The sequence below is a fragment of the Coenobita brevimanus genome, chromosome 93 (assembly GCF_032717465.1).
Source record: "Coenobita brevimanus isolate Jiangsu-jjx chromosome 93, ASM3271746v2, whole genome shotgun sequence".
Taxonomy (NCBI): Eukaryota; Metazoa; Arthropoda; class Malacostraca; order Decapoda; family Coenobitidae; genus Coenobita; species Coenobita brevimanus.
Window position 1 is genome coordinate 49,941,861 of NC_137046.1, and position 18,138 is coordinate 49,959,998.

Consider the following 18,138-nt stretch of genomic DNA (forward strand, 5'->3'; position numbering starts at 1 on the left):
GAAAAACTGAACACAGTCAAGATACTGCTGACTTTTCCATTACACAGGCTTCAATGTATCATCCAAAATCTTCCAAACTCTGATTTATCTGTGTATGGATTTTTATTAAAATATATGGAGAATTTATTTAGGAAAAAAAAAAATAAAATAAAATAAAAAATAAACATATGTTATCTGACAGGCATAATGCAGCCTAGGGGTTAAATCTGTCATATACTTTTACTGTGTTATGTCAAATTATAAAGAACATTTAATTTTACAATAGATTTTACTTAAAGTTTACTTTCCTGAGTCATAAATGACTGTGTGGCCCAGTTCACTGGGCACTCTGTTGATATTTATCCAAATTCTCTTTCTCACTTTGGATCAATTATTTAGTGGGAATAAAGTTAAGAATAATGGTGAATTTACTTACCTCTGATTTCACACGTAACATATACAGTACTTCACTTATGAAACTGCAATCTGTAACACCTGCATCATTAAAATAAGCATAACATCTCACCTTCATCTTACTCAGGCCAACAATAATGGTATAATAAATGGCAGTATTTTCCCCAATACTGTTTATATTAGCAGTGCAGTACAGTACATTAACTTGCACAGAGTCTTAACGGAATCAACCATTATCTAACATCCTAAGCTGCTCACATGAACAGTGGTTGACAAGAGCACTGTCACTCTCCCTACCCACACAGTTTTGGTGAATCTTTACAACCATCACATCTGTTTCAGTAGAGGGTGCAACAGTATCTCTATCTGTGGGGAAGGTTGGAGGGGGTTGGGAGGCAGAGTATAGAAAGGTGTGTGTTGCATGCAGTTCAAGGAGAAATGGGTTGGGGGAAAAGAAAAGAGGTGTAAAGAAAGGAGAATCCCTTCACCCTCCAACACTACTGCTTTACTGATAGAGAGTACAGCTGTAGCAGAGTAATGTATAGTAGTAATGTGAGTAATGTGTGTGTGTGTGTGTGTGTGTGTGTGTGTGTGTGTGTGTGTGTGTGTGTGTGTGTGTGTGTGTGAGAGAGAGAGAGCGACTTTACATACAGTAATCCCTCCACTATCCGATGTAATAGAGCCAAAGGCATGTCGGGAAAGTGCATCCGTTTGGAAAGTGGGCCCCTGCTTCCTGGACTGGTACTTGTAGACCCTAACCCTGCCTAACTCAGAAATCCACCTACATAACACTCTACCAGACATACGTAGCACCTATTTAAGGCCATATTCACACAAATAAGAGGGAGAAAGTATGAAATAAATGAAAAGGGAACCAGAAAATGAGGTATTAGAAATATAGAAAATACTTAGCAGTGTATAGGGTATTTACAAAACCTCCGTGGCCATTCGTTACAAAGGTTAACCCACCTCCTCTACGGCTCTGGTAGTGGTGAAAATGCTCTTGAAGCATGTACAGAAATCCATTGTTGTGCTCCACTTAACCCTTTGCACTATGAGTTATAATTGTTTAACACCGCACATTCTGTTCTTGATTGCACCACACCAGTTTCAACTGCCAGTTTACACTCTGTACTTCATCTTTGCGCTCTGAATTCTAATTTCATAACATCGCACAACACTGTAAATTCCCATGTGGTCCAGTGGCAAGGTATTGCAGTTTATTCACTGTTTATTCACAAAAACGAGCACGTGCGACATCCACTGAATAAGCGTCTAGTCAGGATGGTAGTTAGGTGGTAACTGCCAACTGGAAAGGGATGGGGGCAGCAAGCACCGAGCGTAAACACAGCTGTTCGGCACTGCGCGCCAATTTCAAACTACGGTTGAAAAAACGTCAGATTTTTTTTTTGTGTTTTTTTTTTTAATTTTTTGGCCATTTTGGGGTTCCAAAGGCCTGGGCCCAAAATGTCCAGTGAGTGGGGAGTCCGGATAGTGGGCGTCCGGATAGTACAGGGATTACTATACATATATATAAATATATATATATATATATATATATATATATATATATATATATAGAGTCAGTGTTCGCATAACACGCGATCCTACAGCGCAAAACTCACATAATACCAGACGCAAAATTTTATGACCAAATTTAGTCAATGGGAAAATGATACGACATTATGCAGACATAGGAAGCTGCCCATTTTTTTAGACACCATACTACATGGCAACGATAGACATAACAGCCAGAGGCCTCAAATTATGATTCAGTCATAACGCAGCATACTAGGGTCATGACATGATGGGAACAAACACAACACTGCCAGTGATAATCATAGCCACAGCTGAGCCTACCCTCTCCCCATGCTCTGGTTGCACATGTGCTGTGTATGATCTTTGGTATTTTTTGGGGTCACCTGATTCAGCTCAAACATGCTGCCGCACCTTGACCCAGTGAGATGTCAAAAGTCTCTGACCCAGGAGCAAAGGGTTGATGTGATCAAATGGAAAGAGAAAGGAGAACAGAATCGTGACTTTGCCAAGGCGTATCAGGTCAATAAGTCAAGTATTCGTATGATCCTCAGAAAGAAAGACGCCATTCTGAAGACCAAGCGGGCTATGTGGGATCTCCCATGGCCCAGAGGATTCAGGTGTCAGACCCTGCGCTTGTGATGATGGTGAGGTTCCTGGTTATGTACTGCAACCGGAATGAGAGGGAAGGAGTACCAGTCGATTCCATTAATATTAGGAGGAAGGCCTGCCACCTGTATGCTATAGCCTGCCGTAAGCTCCCCAGACCCCAAGGCAGATTTATGGCGTCGAGTGGTTGGTTTGGGAAGTTTAAGAAAAGGAAGGACTTGAAGAGAGTACAGGTGACAGGAGAATGAGCGTCAGCAGATAGAGGAACAGCAAAAGATGTTCATGGATGTCTTAGAGGAAATAATAAGGGATGGAAGTTACACCAGCGTGCATATTTACAACGCTGATGAGGCAGGGCTGCGACACAAGAGGATGCCAAGGTCGACATATATCTCGAAAGAACACAGGCATGGCAGGGGTAGGAAAGTAGATTTGGCAAGCATCACTCTACTATTGTCTTGCAATGTTGCAGGCCATAAGATGTGTTCAACATGAGTACACCTAGACAACATTCCTTAGTACGATATGCCTCTTTATTAGTGATTAGTGTCATTATGGGAAATTTACACCAACACCAACTTTAGTGCCAGAGGAAACAGCATTTGAATTACCTAATGATGATTCAGAGTTAGTAGAATGACAGGAAAATGTAACTAACACACACAGTTCTCCATGAAGAAAAGATCAAGAAATAAACACTTCTGTGGGAGGAATTGAGGATAATGACATTTCTTGGACAGTTTTCTCTTGACACAGAAAGCAAAAGTTCATAGATCAGTCATACATACTTATGAAAGCTTATTCAATAAGATACATAGGTCCGAAAATACATACGCAGCAATTCCTTATCATAACAACAAGGGACTTCTAGTGAATCTGACCAAACAAACAAACACAATGGTGAGCGGAACTAATACCACAGCTTCAACTTCCCCACATCAAGTATTTGTGTACCATGAGGACAAAAAACTCACAAAATTCTCAGACACGACTTTCTTAAAACCTCTATATTACATATTAACAGTATATATGTCACAAGCTATTATGTAGTATATTATATTTTAGTGTCCTGACAACCATACTCTACTCACCTGGCACTTTCATCCACGACAGATGTCAGAGCAGCAAGAACCAGAGGAAGATATTTTGTCTGTGGGTTCTCTTGACTTTGAGAGGTTTGTGCAGGAGGCAGAAGAGTTGCAACAGAGGACTGTGAATGCAGAGGATTTACCTTCTTCCTCAGATGAGGACTCAAAGGAATCAGCATGGAAAGATGACCATCCTGGGGACCAGTAGAGTCCTGCCCTGGCCTCAGCACCCCACTCCACCTCCCCCCAGCAAGTCCACAACCTCTTCCATTCAAGGTGAGGAATCCTTCAGTGTTCATATGTATCAAAGTCTTTATTAGGTAGGCAAAATGTCCTGGGAAAAAAAAAAGAAAACTGCCCCACAAGGTGAACTTGGGGCTGGCTTAGGTACCATGAAACCCTTTATGTTGTAAACATTTGGCCCTATAACAAGGAAATCTCAAAAAGTGAGAGCTTCAGGGTACAATATTCCAGCATTATGCGACTGTGTACTGTATATAATATATACAGTACACAGTACACTATATACACATATTATGTATATATAGTGTACATACAGTGTGTATATGTATATATATATATATATATATATATATATACAGGTCATGTATAATGTATACAGACTGAACAACCACGGTGACATGACACATCCTCCCTTCAATCCAACCTTCAAATAGAAAAATTCACTCAGTTCATTATCCACACACACTGCGGCCTTAGCACTCTCATACATACTCTTCATGGCTTTCAACAACTTCCCATCTACTCCATATACAGGTATTCTTAATACTTTCCACAATCTTTGTCTACCCACCCTGTCATATGCTTTCTCCAAATCCATGAAGGCCACATACAACTTCTTTCCCTTCTCTGGAATCTTTTCCATTAAGGATCTAAGAATGAATATCTGCTCTACACAAACTCTTCCCTTCCTATATAAATATATATATATATATATATCTACAGTGCCCTCACACAGTGAACGAGTTTATGCACGGCAGACAAGCTCATTCACAGCGAATTCGTTCCCTCTGAACAACATATGATAAAAATAGCATATGGGCAGCACCGCTTCCTCAAAGTCCACTTTTTGGGCCATAAAGATGTACTATACTAAAAGGCACATTTCGAACACATACAGTACAGATATATAAAATATAAAACACATGGTTAATTTTTTTCTTTTCTTTTTTACATGTCAGACTCCGGGAAAAGGCTTCAGGGCCTATCCCCAAGTCCCAGTTGTCCTCCTTGGGGCTCAGCAGTCCTTGTACATCTCCACACGTCACCACCTCGGCACTAACACCCACCATCCATATTGAATACATGCTAGGGCTGTCTCAAACAAGTCTGGTGTACTGGTATTAGTGGGGGTACTTCTATGACATGTCGGCAGGTCATCTGGTAGATCTGAAAAGCCTGCTTTTTTATGAAATTCAAATCCCTAAACTGCTCCCTGCTCCAGGCGGGATTTGAACCTGGACCCATTAGGACTGCAAGCCACCTCTCTACTGATTCTGCCACCGCCTCCTTAAATAAAGCAGATGGGAGGCCTGACTGGCTTGAATACAGGTGGTTCCAGGGCAGGGAGATACACTTAGTATGACCCCTCCACATCACCTTCCACTCCCTTGTTCCCGTCACCAGTCCCGCCCTCATCACTTGACTGAACCACTTCCCTACGTGCCTCTACCTCATTCACCTCTCCCATAAAACCTTCAAAGACCAAAGATGACACCACTGACATCACATTATCGTCTTCTCCAGGAAGCGTTGCAGACGATGTAGAGGCAACTGGCTCCTGTTGTTCTTGAGTTCGGTAGTAATGTGTGATGAGTGTTTGTTTTCTTATGTTGACTTCTGTATTGTGCCTTTCAGTGTAATAATGAAAAATGGTTTCTACTCCACTGAGCGCTTCCTGCATCCTAAGGTACTTGGTTTCATTTGTCTTGACCTCGTCTTTCAGAACATCCACTGCGCTAGAATTTTACTTATCTTCGACATAGGCAAATCTTTGTCCTCCAATGGATTCTGCTCAACAGGCTGCTCAGATCTGGCCTCTTGTGCAGTGTTTACTAGGGAAGGGGGGTCGTTCAATATGGGAGACGGCAGTTACGGCCTACTCTTTTACCCGATTTCCCTCACTCAGGGTTCAACTCATTCATTATGGTTTTGTGGACCTGATTACCCCTTGCTCGTTCACTAGGCGAATTGTTTACTCTGACTGTGCAAGGGAACTGTGTATGTATATACATATACAGTATATATATATATATATATATATATATATATATATATATATATATATATTTACATATATAGTATCCATCCATCCATCATCCAATCCTACCTTGCCCCACGAGGAGCGTAGAAGCCTGGGGCTAGGCAGTTGGTCCTGACATTTACCAGGTAAGTTGAAAGTGACATATAATAGTCCATTAATTCGAATGGCAGTGGACCGAGAATCATTCGGATTATCAGATTTTTCGGATTTTCGGGTGGGACCCCTAAGACACTGAATTTCATGATTAAATTGAAATTTTACCAAATGGATCACTTTTCATTCATTCATAGTACAATATGGCATATATTAACATTACATATTACACAAATTTTATACTTAATAATGTATTACTGAAGACAAGAACTGTAACTGGTAAATTAAGAGATGTTATGGGTTGTTTAACTCACCAGTAATGCGTAGTGTTGAAACAGCAGTTGTACGCAGGTAAATCCAATTAGAGACAGTAAGTCCAGGGTTAATAACAACGTGCACGTATTGTAAAAGCACAAGAACTCAATATGTATTACTGTGGAAAATTCCTTAAACCTACAGAGCAGTATGTTTCACACTGTCACTTTCACTCATCGTCCTCGAGCATCGGTTCAGGACTACCTGCTTCTTCTAGAGTTCCTTGAGGTGCCTTCTTTGGAGTGTGGGTAGCTGGTCTTGGGTCGTCATCAGTGGATTTACCTACCTGGTTGCTCATGTTCTTAAGCCAGTCACGGATATCAGCCTGCCTGATAGCCTGTGCACGTTTCTTGTAGAACTCATTTCACAAGATATGGAAATTGATCACCTTAGCCCCACTGTAATGATTATTTTGTTCAATGAAATGCACCAGTTTATCAAAGTACTGTATATAGAAGCTTCTTTCTATGAAACTTTCACTCCCTCTTCTACTTCTTCCTCCTCCTCATCTTTTTCATCCTTTGTCTTGTCTGGGTTAATGACACTTTTCATTATGTCATCATCACACAGTTCCTCTTCTCCCTGAAGATCAGCATCCAAATCTACCCACTCATATATATCATCTTCAGTCATTTTCTTTGGGTCATCAGTTGGTACACTGGACATTATCTCCATTATTTCATGAACAGCAGTCTTGGGGCGACCATTAAAGCCCCCAAATTCCTCTTATTCATTCTCAATGATCATCACATTAGGGTACAACTTCCTCCAGGCTCGTTGCAGTGTCTGCAGTTTTACGACTTTCCAGGCCAAAGCGAGATCAAAAATCGCATCCTTTACTGTGTAGTGTGTAGGTGGTTTGAAAGTCTACAACTGAGGCATCAGAGTTCACTAACTTGCGAGAAAATTGTTTTTTGTATGCCTGCTTCACATTTTGGCACACGCCCTGATCCATTGGCTGGATAAGACTCGTAACATTAGGAGTGAGGTAGGTGGCAAAAATATTACCAGACACAAGCTCATGGGTGGGAGGGTGGGCTCTGCAATTGTCCAACAATAGGATGGCCTTTGTGTCCTCAGGAATCCTTTGGATGTGAAGAAGGCCTTCACCTCAGGGACACAGTGTTGGAAAAACCACTCCTTGAAGAGTTCCGCTGACATCCAAGCATTATGCTGTGCATCGTAAATCACTGGGAGCTTTGTTTTTAGATTCTTAAAGGCCCTTGGTTTCTTAGATTTTTCGACCACCATAAGTTTACAGCGGTATGTGCCTGTAGCATTGGCACAAAACAGCACTGTCAGCCTTTCTGTGTTGATTTTTAACCCACTTGCTCCTCTCTCGCCACGGGCAGCCAAGGTAGGAGTAGGAAAACAGCACCAGTAAAGCCCCGTCTCATCTGCATTGTATATTTGATCTGGGGTTAAGTTGTGTTCATTAACCAGCAGTGAAAACACTTTACTATAAGCCTCAGTTGCACCTTTATCAGCAGACTCCTTTTCTCCAGCAACATCGATGGCCCTAATCCCATGACGTAGTTTAAAATTACGTAGCCACCCATCAGAAAATTTTACATCAGTCTCAATAGCCATTTCTTCACAAAACTGTTGTGCTTTTTCAATAATAATTTGCCGCAATATTGACTTACCCTCTGTTCACATTTTCCTCTCTCATAGTTAAAATTCGGGCTTTTTCTACATCAGTTAGTGGCTTGGGACCCATCTCCAATGATTCACTAAGGCAGAGGAGGGTGTGAAAACGAGAGCTTTGAAATTAACAAAGGCCAGGCAGGACAAGAAAATCTGACGTGCTTTCCCATCCAAAGTCAGGCAGGCAATGAGCTCAAACTCACAGCACGTGCTGGTAAGCCTGTAAAGTCGCTAGAAACCACCAGAAAAAAATCCACCAAGTACAGGAATTTTCCTACAATATTTCTTGGACCCTACCAAATATATGGTGCGAATTAGAGGGTCCAGACTTCCATTGCATCGACTGTATATATACTGTATATATATATATATATATATATATATAAATATATATATACAATCTGACTAGAGCACCTTAATTACCAACTAAACCACCAGGCACCATAATTTGGTTTTATGGTTACCACCCAGTGTAGTAAACGGTTTCCTGGTGTACCGGACACCATTTGGCTTGTCACTCAGTGTACAGTCACCCAGGGGCAGAAGGAAGAGGAAAGAATGAAGAAAAGAAAGACAGAAGAGGGAGTCTAAAGTCACTAGTAGGCAGAAGGAAGTAGAACGAATGACGGAAAGGCAGAAGAGGAAGGAAGGACGAGAGGAAAGGGCAGACACCCAAAGCAGCACTACATCAAGTGACTGGATGGTAAGCGCCTCCATATAAATAAACAAACAATTGCAAAAAACTAATAAACAGTAAATCTATTATCATGAGTAGGTTCAGTGCTGCATACTTCACCTATATACAGTATTAAGGGGAGTTAGCTACTGGTTCATATAACAAACCATATGTTGTACAAGAAGCATTATTAAAAAATGTAATAAAGCTAAATAAGAACATACAGTATTGCATCGCCAGTCTCATCAAATTATATTACCTCTAATATGAAGTGTCAGCTGAATTTAAGCCTGACACTAGCAAGTAACACTACTGAATATATTTCAAGAGGTAGTAATTGCAAGCAAAATTATTGTTTATGTACCCTGTCTTATATCAATACAAAGAAGTACAAGACACTGATTAGTGGAAGAGTTCAACAACCGAACCCAGCATACAGTACCAGATAAGTCTTCACTGAGTACATTCCACCAGGAAATGAATGCATAATACAATACTATGCTGGATTTCAACATATTACATAGCTCATGTGCTTCTAGAATGGTTTACTTGCGAATTAATGTATCATAAGAAGATCTCCACTTGAAATTATCATCCCCAACATACATCAGCATTATGCTGAACTGCATCATACTATGCTTTGTGAAAGGTGGTTCAGATAACAACTAAAACTCACTCAGTGATCAAGTATAATATTAATGCATCCAATTTCACTCCTCTCTTCTTTTAAAAGATACAATTTCAGCTTCACTGGAATCTTGAATACCTCTGTCTCATCAGTCTCCATGTAAGAAAAATGAGTAACAAATATGCAGTCACTAGAATTTTACATAATTCCAAATACAATAGTCCTTCATTTATCCGAACGTGCAGTATCCGGACATGTTCATTATCTGGACGCTGGAGCTTGGCTCTAATAAACCATCATCCGAATTTACTTCCTATTATCCGGACGTAAAAGTCACTGAGAACTTCGGCAAGCCAGCTGACATGTTCAAATATTTGGTATCATGGCTGCTGGGCTCAAGCAGTGAGCGGGAAATAGGCCATAACAACCAACCAGAGCTAATATATCTGTCCGCCCCTGTACTGGTCAAAGTTGCACACTCGTCCAATTACAGTACTCCCATCAAACCTCCAGCACCTGAGTAACACGACTGTAACCCACAAGCGGCGTCAAAACGTCTGTACCCATCCCCAGCAAATGTCCAAAGTCACACAGCCACCAAGCTAAGTCTTTCCTAACTGCCACTGAGACTGTAACACAGACCACAAGCCACAAGAACATGTTCGGTGACGGTGGCCGTCCGCCTCTCTATAGAATGTCCAAAGTCGCCTGGTCACCGAAAGTTGTGTTTCTGCATGGCCACTGGGCATCTAACAGACCACAAGCCATGAGAAAATGTGCGGTAAAAGCATCCATCCGCTTCACGACAGGGATGAAAATCCTGCCCACAGTCTCGCTTCTCCCCCTTCACGTCCCTCCTCCATACTCTCCCGCTTCCTCTCAGTCATCAGTCCCTACTTTTCTCCATGGTGATAACACTCACTTGTGAGTTTTTTAATTTTTTTGTTCTTTATTTTATTACTGCTCGTATCAAAAATCCACAAAATCCACCAGAAAGCTCGTGAAACTCTGCATCTAGACAAATGCTTAACTCTTGGAAGGTGCTGGCAAAATTTTGCTCTAAGATGGTGGGAAGATGCATGAAGGTAAGTTTTACTCCTGAATACTTATTCTCACTGCATTTCTGTGCTTTTACTTATCAGTCTTATGTGTTTTTATTAACTTATAGTATAAACACCAGGAAAAATGAAGGTATACCATTTATACCAATACAACCAATTTCCAATGGCATATCTGGCCGTGGAATTTTTTTTTAACCCCAGAAGCAATCACTTGTCACGGATAACTGATTTTCAAGCCGTCTTCAGATTTTTTGTGAATTTTTGGTGTTTATGTATTGTTTTTGTGATGTTTAGCATTATTATGGAAAATCCTGTTTAGAGAAAGAACAGAGAAATTAGTTGGAGAAGAACAAGGAGGCTTTAGGAAGGGAAGAGGTTGTGTAGATCAGATATTCATTCTCAGATCTTTAGTGGAAAAGTTTCTATAGAAGGGAAAGAAGTTGTATGCGGCTTTCATGGATTTGGAGACAGCATATGACAGGGTGGATAGACAAGGATTGTGGAAAGTGTTAAGAATATATGGAGTAGATGGGAAGTTGTTGAATGCTGTGAAGAGTATGTACGATGGTGCGAAGGCTGCAGTGAGTGTGGATGGTGAACTAAGTGAATTTTTCTCTTTGAAAGTTGGTTTGAAACAGGGATGTGTCATGTCTCCATGGTTGTTCAATCTGTACATGGATGGGGTAATAAAAGAGGTACAAGGTAGGGTAGTGGATGTTGGAGTGGCCCTGGTGAGAGAGGATAGTGTTTGGAAACACCCTGTACTGTTGTTTGCAGATGATATTGTGTTGTTGAGTGAAGACGAAGGGGAGCTGCAAGGCTTGGTGGATGCGTTTGGGAGAGTGTGTAAGAAACGGAATCTAAAGGTGAATGTAGGGAAGAGTAAAGTGATGGTCTCTGAGAGAGGTGAAGTCAGTGAATGTACAGCGAGGTTGGATGGTGAGGAATTGGAAAATGTGAGTACGTTTAAGTACTTGGGTAGTGTGATGAGTAAGGATGGAGGTTTGGAGGGTGAAGTGCTTGAAAGGGTACAGCAGGGAAGAAAGGTTGCTGGTTCTTTGAAAGCAGTGATAAGAAACAGGGAAGTGAGTATGGAAGTGAAAAAGTTACTACATGACAGTTTTGTGATACCAACTCTAACGTACGGAAGTGAAGCTTGGACATTGTTGGAAGGACACAAGTCAAGAGTGAGAGCAGTGGAAATGAGTTATTTAAGAGGAGCCTGTGGAGTCACGTGGAGAGACAGGCTGACGAATGAGGATATAAAGAAGCGTTGTGGTGTGGATGTGGATGTGATAGGAAGCGTTATGAGGAACACACTGAGGTGGTTTGGCCATGTGGAGAGGATGGAGGGTGAAAGACTGACGAAGAGAGAGCATGTGAGTGAGGTGGAGGGGGGAAGAGAGAGGGGGAGGCCGAGGATGAGATGGAGGGATGGGGTGGAGAGGTATATGAGAGAGGGGGGTGTGAGTTGGGAGCAGGGCAGTGAAATGGCGGGGGACAGGGCAACTTGGAGGCGATTTGTTTGTGGCCACCCCAAACGGGATTGAGGCGTCTGGCAATAGACAGATAGATAGATAGATGTCTCAATATGGCAGAATGACCTGAAAAAAGCTAAAATTAGGAGAGGTACTGTACATAAAGTAGTGTATAGGTAGGGTTTTCATTATTTATTTTTTTTTTTTTGCCTGGTTTTCTTGGTGTTTAACATTATCTTGGAGATTCCTATGTGTGTTTTCATGTCTAAATATGGCAGACTGACCTGAAAACAGTGCCAAAATTAGAAGGCATACTGTACATAGAATAAAGGTAGACCATTTTTTGGTTTTCAATGTTTTTTTTTTTATGGTTTTCTTGGTGTTTAGCATTATTTTGAATCTTCCTATGCGTGTTTTGATGTCTAAATGGCAGACTGATCTGAAAACAATGCCAAAATTAGGAGGGGTACTGTACATACAGTAGTGTATAGGTAGAGTGTCTTTTGGTTTTCAATTTTTTTTTTTTGTTTTGTTTTCATGGTTTTTTTGGTGTTTAGCATTACTCTGGATATTCCTATTATGTTTTGATGTCTAAATATGGAAGACTGACCTGAAAACAGTGCCAAAATTAGGAGGAGTACTGTACATACAGTAGTATAAAGGTAGTTTTTTTTTTTTTTTTTTTTTCTCCATGGTTTTCTTGGGGTTAAAAAATATTTTAGATAATCCTATATATGTTTTCATGTCACAATATAGCCGAATGACTGGAAAACACTGTTTTAGGTCACAGCATACTGATTACTAAAATGGAAAGGTCTGTGTGCTTTATTACTGTAGAAATAGGTGCAGAACTGAAGTATAAAATATATCCACTTACTCCATAAGTATATCAGTGAATGAAATACAATCATGTTTTCATTTATTGTTAAAACTCCCAATTCTAATCTGTATACCAGTATTCAGTATTGCTTCTTATACATGAAAGCATCTACAATAACCTTGTTCAGTCAGTCAACAGATTCCTGGCATGCAAATACAGTAAAACACACATAAACCTACATGCACTGACCTTTAAGAGTAACAGAGCAGTAATGTGCATTTATTCTACTGTATGAGAAAGAATATTTGTTCAACACATTGAGTACCAAACTTACAAATCTCATTTATAGAACAAGAGACTAAATGTGAAAAATATATGGTCTTAACAATAAAACAAAATACCACAGTTAAATACAGCATTTCATTCGCTTCCTAAACAATGCATAGGATATAATTTTTGTAGTTCCACACTGTTCAAGAGTAAAATAACTTTAATAAGAGTGAGTCTAACAGATTTTTCAGCCTGATAATCTATCAAACATGCCATACCTTACCAAAGATTAATATGAATACCGGTATGTGTGGAGTCCAAACTTTGAATCCTTGAATGGTTTCTGAATGACAGTGTAGCTCATTTCTAAGCTCTATGTGATACTGCAGTTTTCCTATTTTTTTTGATATTCTCTGGTTTTGAATCTTACACATCTCACTTTTAATTCTTGGGAGGGGAGGGGATGAAAAGGATAAAATTTGGCTTAGGATGATGATGACTATGAATGCAACACTGTCTACTGTATATCTAATAAGCATGTTACGGTGGTTTGCCAGATGGCTTCCTCATCAATTATCACACTTATTATAAGAAAAGAGAATTTGACCATCATAAGTAAGCAAGAAAAAGACTGACAAAGCCACTGCAACCATAACAAGCAGAAAGGAAACTGTTGTTGTTCTGGTCCCAGGCTCATTGGAATGTGAATCTGGTGGACTCCAGGAGGAAGGTGCTCTTCTCCAGTCTACCATTCTCCTTTCGTGGAATATGGAATTAACTGAGGGATGTTTGCATGAAAGCACTGCAGAGGTGTCCAATTATATTAGTGCCACCACACAAAGGCTAACTGGCTTGTTGGAATTACTCTTTTAATGCACTAAGTAATATTACTGTTTACTTATCTTGCTGGTTATATTTGGGAAAGAGAGAGAGAGAGAGAGAGAGAGAGAGACAGAGTGCAAACTGTCCAATCTGACCAGATAATCCTTGCCTGATTTTCCAGCTGTCCAGTAAATTCAGCGCAGTACCATCAGGATGGCAATGTATCCTATGAGATGCATCCCCATAAAGTACTATACTACACACAGTATGCTATAAAACCAAACACAAAGTTGTGAGTGGATTTAATTTATCAACATTTAACAAAGATATTCAGATTCCAATGTACTGTACAGTATCTCAATACGGTACTATAGTATTTTACAAATACCATAAAAAATCTAGCAAGTTTCAGTATATTCAAACTAACATGTTTTTGTGTCCATACATGGTATGGCTCAGAGGAGAAGTCTGGTACAAATGGGTCATGGAAAAATCTCCAAACAAAACAAAACAAAAAAATCTGGGTACTCTGGGTATCATGAGGTTCTGATATGTTGAGGAGCAGGAAGGATGGTTAATATCCGCAACAGGGAGACAACTAACTGCAACAATTTACCACATGCCCAGTTCTCCAACCTTACCACTGAGAATGAAAACAATGTGAGGAGGGGTGGAGGTGAAAGAGGTGAAGGTTCCGCACTTGTATTCTCCTGCGTGGTACATTTGAGCCTTTGCCACTGTTATCCGGCTCCGAGAGGACAAAGGAGGGGCAGGTAAGCTCGTCACCGAATACCTGGTGTTGCAAGAGGTGCATTTGAAAGCAAGTGCATGATGAGATCTATGCTGTACTGTTTACTCACTGCTTACCACAGTATAACCTCTTCTTCAAATCAAACCCAGCAAGTTACTAGGTAACTGAAGTTACTAAACACTAAATCATGCAACTGCATTTAAACTGACATGATCTCATCAGATTCCAACAAGAACAACATGTGCATTTACATCACAAGCTACTGTGACAATTTCAGTTTAAAAATTTAATATTTAACCTCCGTACTGCACAATGTACAGTACATGCAATATGTAGTTAAAACTCTTATCAATCAACTAGTAACATTCATGGTAAAATAATGCAAAAGGCATAACAGGTAAACTATTAAACCTCAGTCTCTTACTAACTGTAGACTGTACATCATTGTGCAGCATGAAGTTTAATTAAAATATGCTATATAAATATGACACTAAGGATTTATATTGGCATTAACTATTTTTCTGAGCCAATTACTGCACAACAATTTATCACATTCTTTAAAGACATGTACTTTAAGTGCTTCGTCCCTCCACTTTCCCCTTCTCACATGAGATGTAATATTTCTCTATTCAATACGGTTTCCTTGATGAGCACCATCTTCCTAAAGCAATAGGTTCTGGCTTGGTGGGTATTTTTATTATACTGTACTGAAGAATTTATTTCGTTCTTGAGAACACATTTACGGAGGAGTGGGATTTCACAAGATTCATTGAGAATTTAGATTATCTATCATGTAGAGTGCAATATTCATTTTACACATCCAAGATGAAGCAACACTAACATTTTACTTAGCACAGGTCTTGCCTCACACAACATCAGCAAGAAACAGAGCACAGCCATGCTTTAAAAACACAGTTTCTAGTGCATTCCATTTTACTCACCTGCAATCAAAAGGGTAGTATAAAATCCTAATACAGTATAATGGCACAAAATGTTACCAAACACGTCTTCAGAATGAGGTTCTGGTATGGGAGAAAATCTGCTTAAAACTTTGTACTTTAGTTATGTATAACATTATATCCTGTTTTTAGACTCAGTGTTTATTTAATATATTTGTATTCACTTCCCATGCCATGAATTCATTGTAAAATATTAAAACTTTTGAGCATGGAATAAAATAGAATGGCTCCATGTCCAGGATGATTATTATAAAATACAGAGTTGTGTTACTCAAATAATACTGCTTAAAACAACATGTTCCTCTACATAAGTAATATGGCTGCTTCAATCTATTTATACTTTCCAAGAGGATCGCTTAGCATATGCCATTTCTAGATGTTCATTTATGAATACTGCATATAGTTTATGGTCATAATCTCTTTCCCGACATTAAAAAAAAAGTAAAAAGCTCCATTAGAATGGATAAAGTTACAATTTAGACACCAATGTAGTGAGACTATGTCAATTACAATGTACACAATGGTAATCATACCATCACACTGACCTCTCTATGTACTGTACACTACTGTATTTACAAGACACTGAAGTAAGAACAGTACAGAAAGGTAGAAAAGGTATGGAGGATCATGTACTTTAGTTGTCAGGGCAGATATTTGGATAAATAAATGAAAAATAAAAGAACACAGAAAGAAGATGTATTTTAGTTGTGGTAGACAAGAGAATCATCTAATACATCTTTCAGTGGAAGAGCTACAGAGATAAAATGTCATTTGCAACATTGACAAAAGCAGTATGTTAGAGGTGTGATTAGTTTAGAAAAGCAATGCCATTATAAAATACATTTCTCATTCTCTCCGCTGACTGGCATGTTTGCCACAACTTGTGTAGCATGAGGAACTATGGCCAAGACTACTACTGAGATACCAGCCAATCACAAGCTAAATCAGTACATGCAGTTAGTTAGTTAGCTTTCACTACTTTACTACACTACTGTAAAATGAAATAAAATAAGTACACCACAAATCTCCTCAAACTCATACTGTACTTTTATCTTCGTCAGCAAGCCATCATCAATCTAACCCTGTTACCCATTTCAAATCAGGCCCAAGCTGCCTGTAACGAAGCTCTGGATCTCTCAACCATTTTCACTTTCATCCCCCACAATTATTTTGTATGGGAAACTGACATACAATTTCACTGCCAGGTGAATAATTTCATTTTTCACCAATATCACCCATACATTTGTTTTTATTGGCATACACCATACATCACTGGCTTCCTAAATGTATGCTCTGTGTTACAAACTCAATAACAAACTGAAAAAAAAGAATGACTCCTAACTGCACCATGAAAGAAGATAAACATTATGTGAATCTATTCTCAGTCATCGCAACTGAAATTTTGCCAACAGTCAACTCTTGGTATAGAACTTAGATGCTTAATAATCAAAATTTCACAACTTTCCACTCCTCACTCTGGATATTCTAAATGTCACGAATTCGCGCGAGCGTATTTATAAATTCGTGACATTGTACTTTAGTGAGAAAACCACGAATTCTAGTGGAATTCCCACTGGACATCACTCAGTTCAACCGTCCTCATATTCACTCCGATTGGGATGGTTTTCAGAACATTTGTCACTGTATCATAAGTGACCACTCTTATGCATGACATTAGTGCCTTCACTGAGTGATTTATTGTGAGCATATATCGTTCACCCTCTTTCGTTGACCATTGACTTAAGCCAAGCCTACTTCCTGCAAACTCGGCCAGCCCCTACCTCTTTCATAGTTTGAAGTTAGTCAGCTTTGAGTCGTTGCGAGAATAGGACTGTTTGTGCCCAGTGTGAAGAGCGTCTTCATTGTGCAGTGAGTTCCTGAATCTCCACCTAGACGGTGAATTGGCGAAGCGGGCTTAGCAAATTGCAACGTTTGATGTTCTGCACAGGCACCCAGTCTTTTTGCTCAGCTCCCCTCCACTGACCAGTATTTCTATTCGTTTTTCTAGGCTTAAGTATAATTAGCTTTTGAATGAGCGAGTGAGTGTATTCTCCTTGTTATTTTGAATTCATTTTTGAGACTCATATAATGTAAATTTATTTCATTGTAATCAATAAATTTACAGTTCTTTTCTTTGAGCTTAATGTAATTAAACCCGCGTTTTATTTCTCCACATTAAGCTTATTTTAGTTGTCACTCGTAGTCTGCACAAACTCTTCACATTATCCTTAACTGGTTTGGGCCAGCTCTTTTGTATCAAGCTTAAATCCGTTGTGCCAGCCAGGAGTTAATGCACAGGCAAGAACCTGTTTAATATTATTAGCATTAGTTACTGATTGTCAGGGGTGGAGTCACTTTCTCGAGAGGCTAACAGTATTACAAACAGCACTCGTGAGCAATTAGTCTCTGTACTGTTGAGAAAGTTTATAAATTCTCGTCTTTAGAGAATCGGCGAAGTAAGCCTGCATAAAGTAAACTTACTGCTTGATTTTCACAAGTTAATTCCTTGTCTCTATTTTCAAGTAACATCAAGCATTATTAACTCATAAATTTCACATCCCCCCGTGACACTAAACAATAAATAATTATCAAGAAAATATAAAAAGTACCTGTATAGCAAAACAACAACAGCGGTTTCAGGTGTCTCTCTTGTGTTTCTGGCACAGGGCAGATATTTGCCGACTGTTGCAGTTTGAGTGACTTGTGTC

At 39.5% G+C, this 18,138-nt stretch overlaps 1 protein-coding gene across 3 annotated transcripts in view; it reads right to left on the bottom strand.

Moving 5' to 3' along the window:
• The window catches only part of LOC145412592 (neuroplastin-like), a 107,331-nt gene that overhangs the window by 53,839 nt on the left and 35,354 nt on the right, over positions 1-18,138 (bottom strand). The window contains exon 1 of one of the 3 annotated variants that reach the window (XM_080282502.1): positions 14,362-14,494. The exons of the other annotated variants lie outside the window; for them this stretch is intronic. Within the exon in view, the coding sequence (XP_080138628.1) occupies positions 14,362-14,443 (82 nt within the window). The 5' untranslated portion in view covers positions 14,444-14,494. Of the gene's footprint in view, positions 1-14,361; positions 14,495-18,138 lie in introns of those variants that run through there. 3 annotated transcript variants of the gene reach the window in all.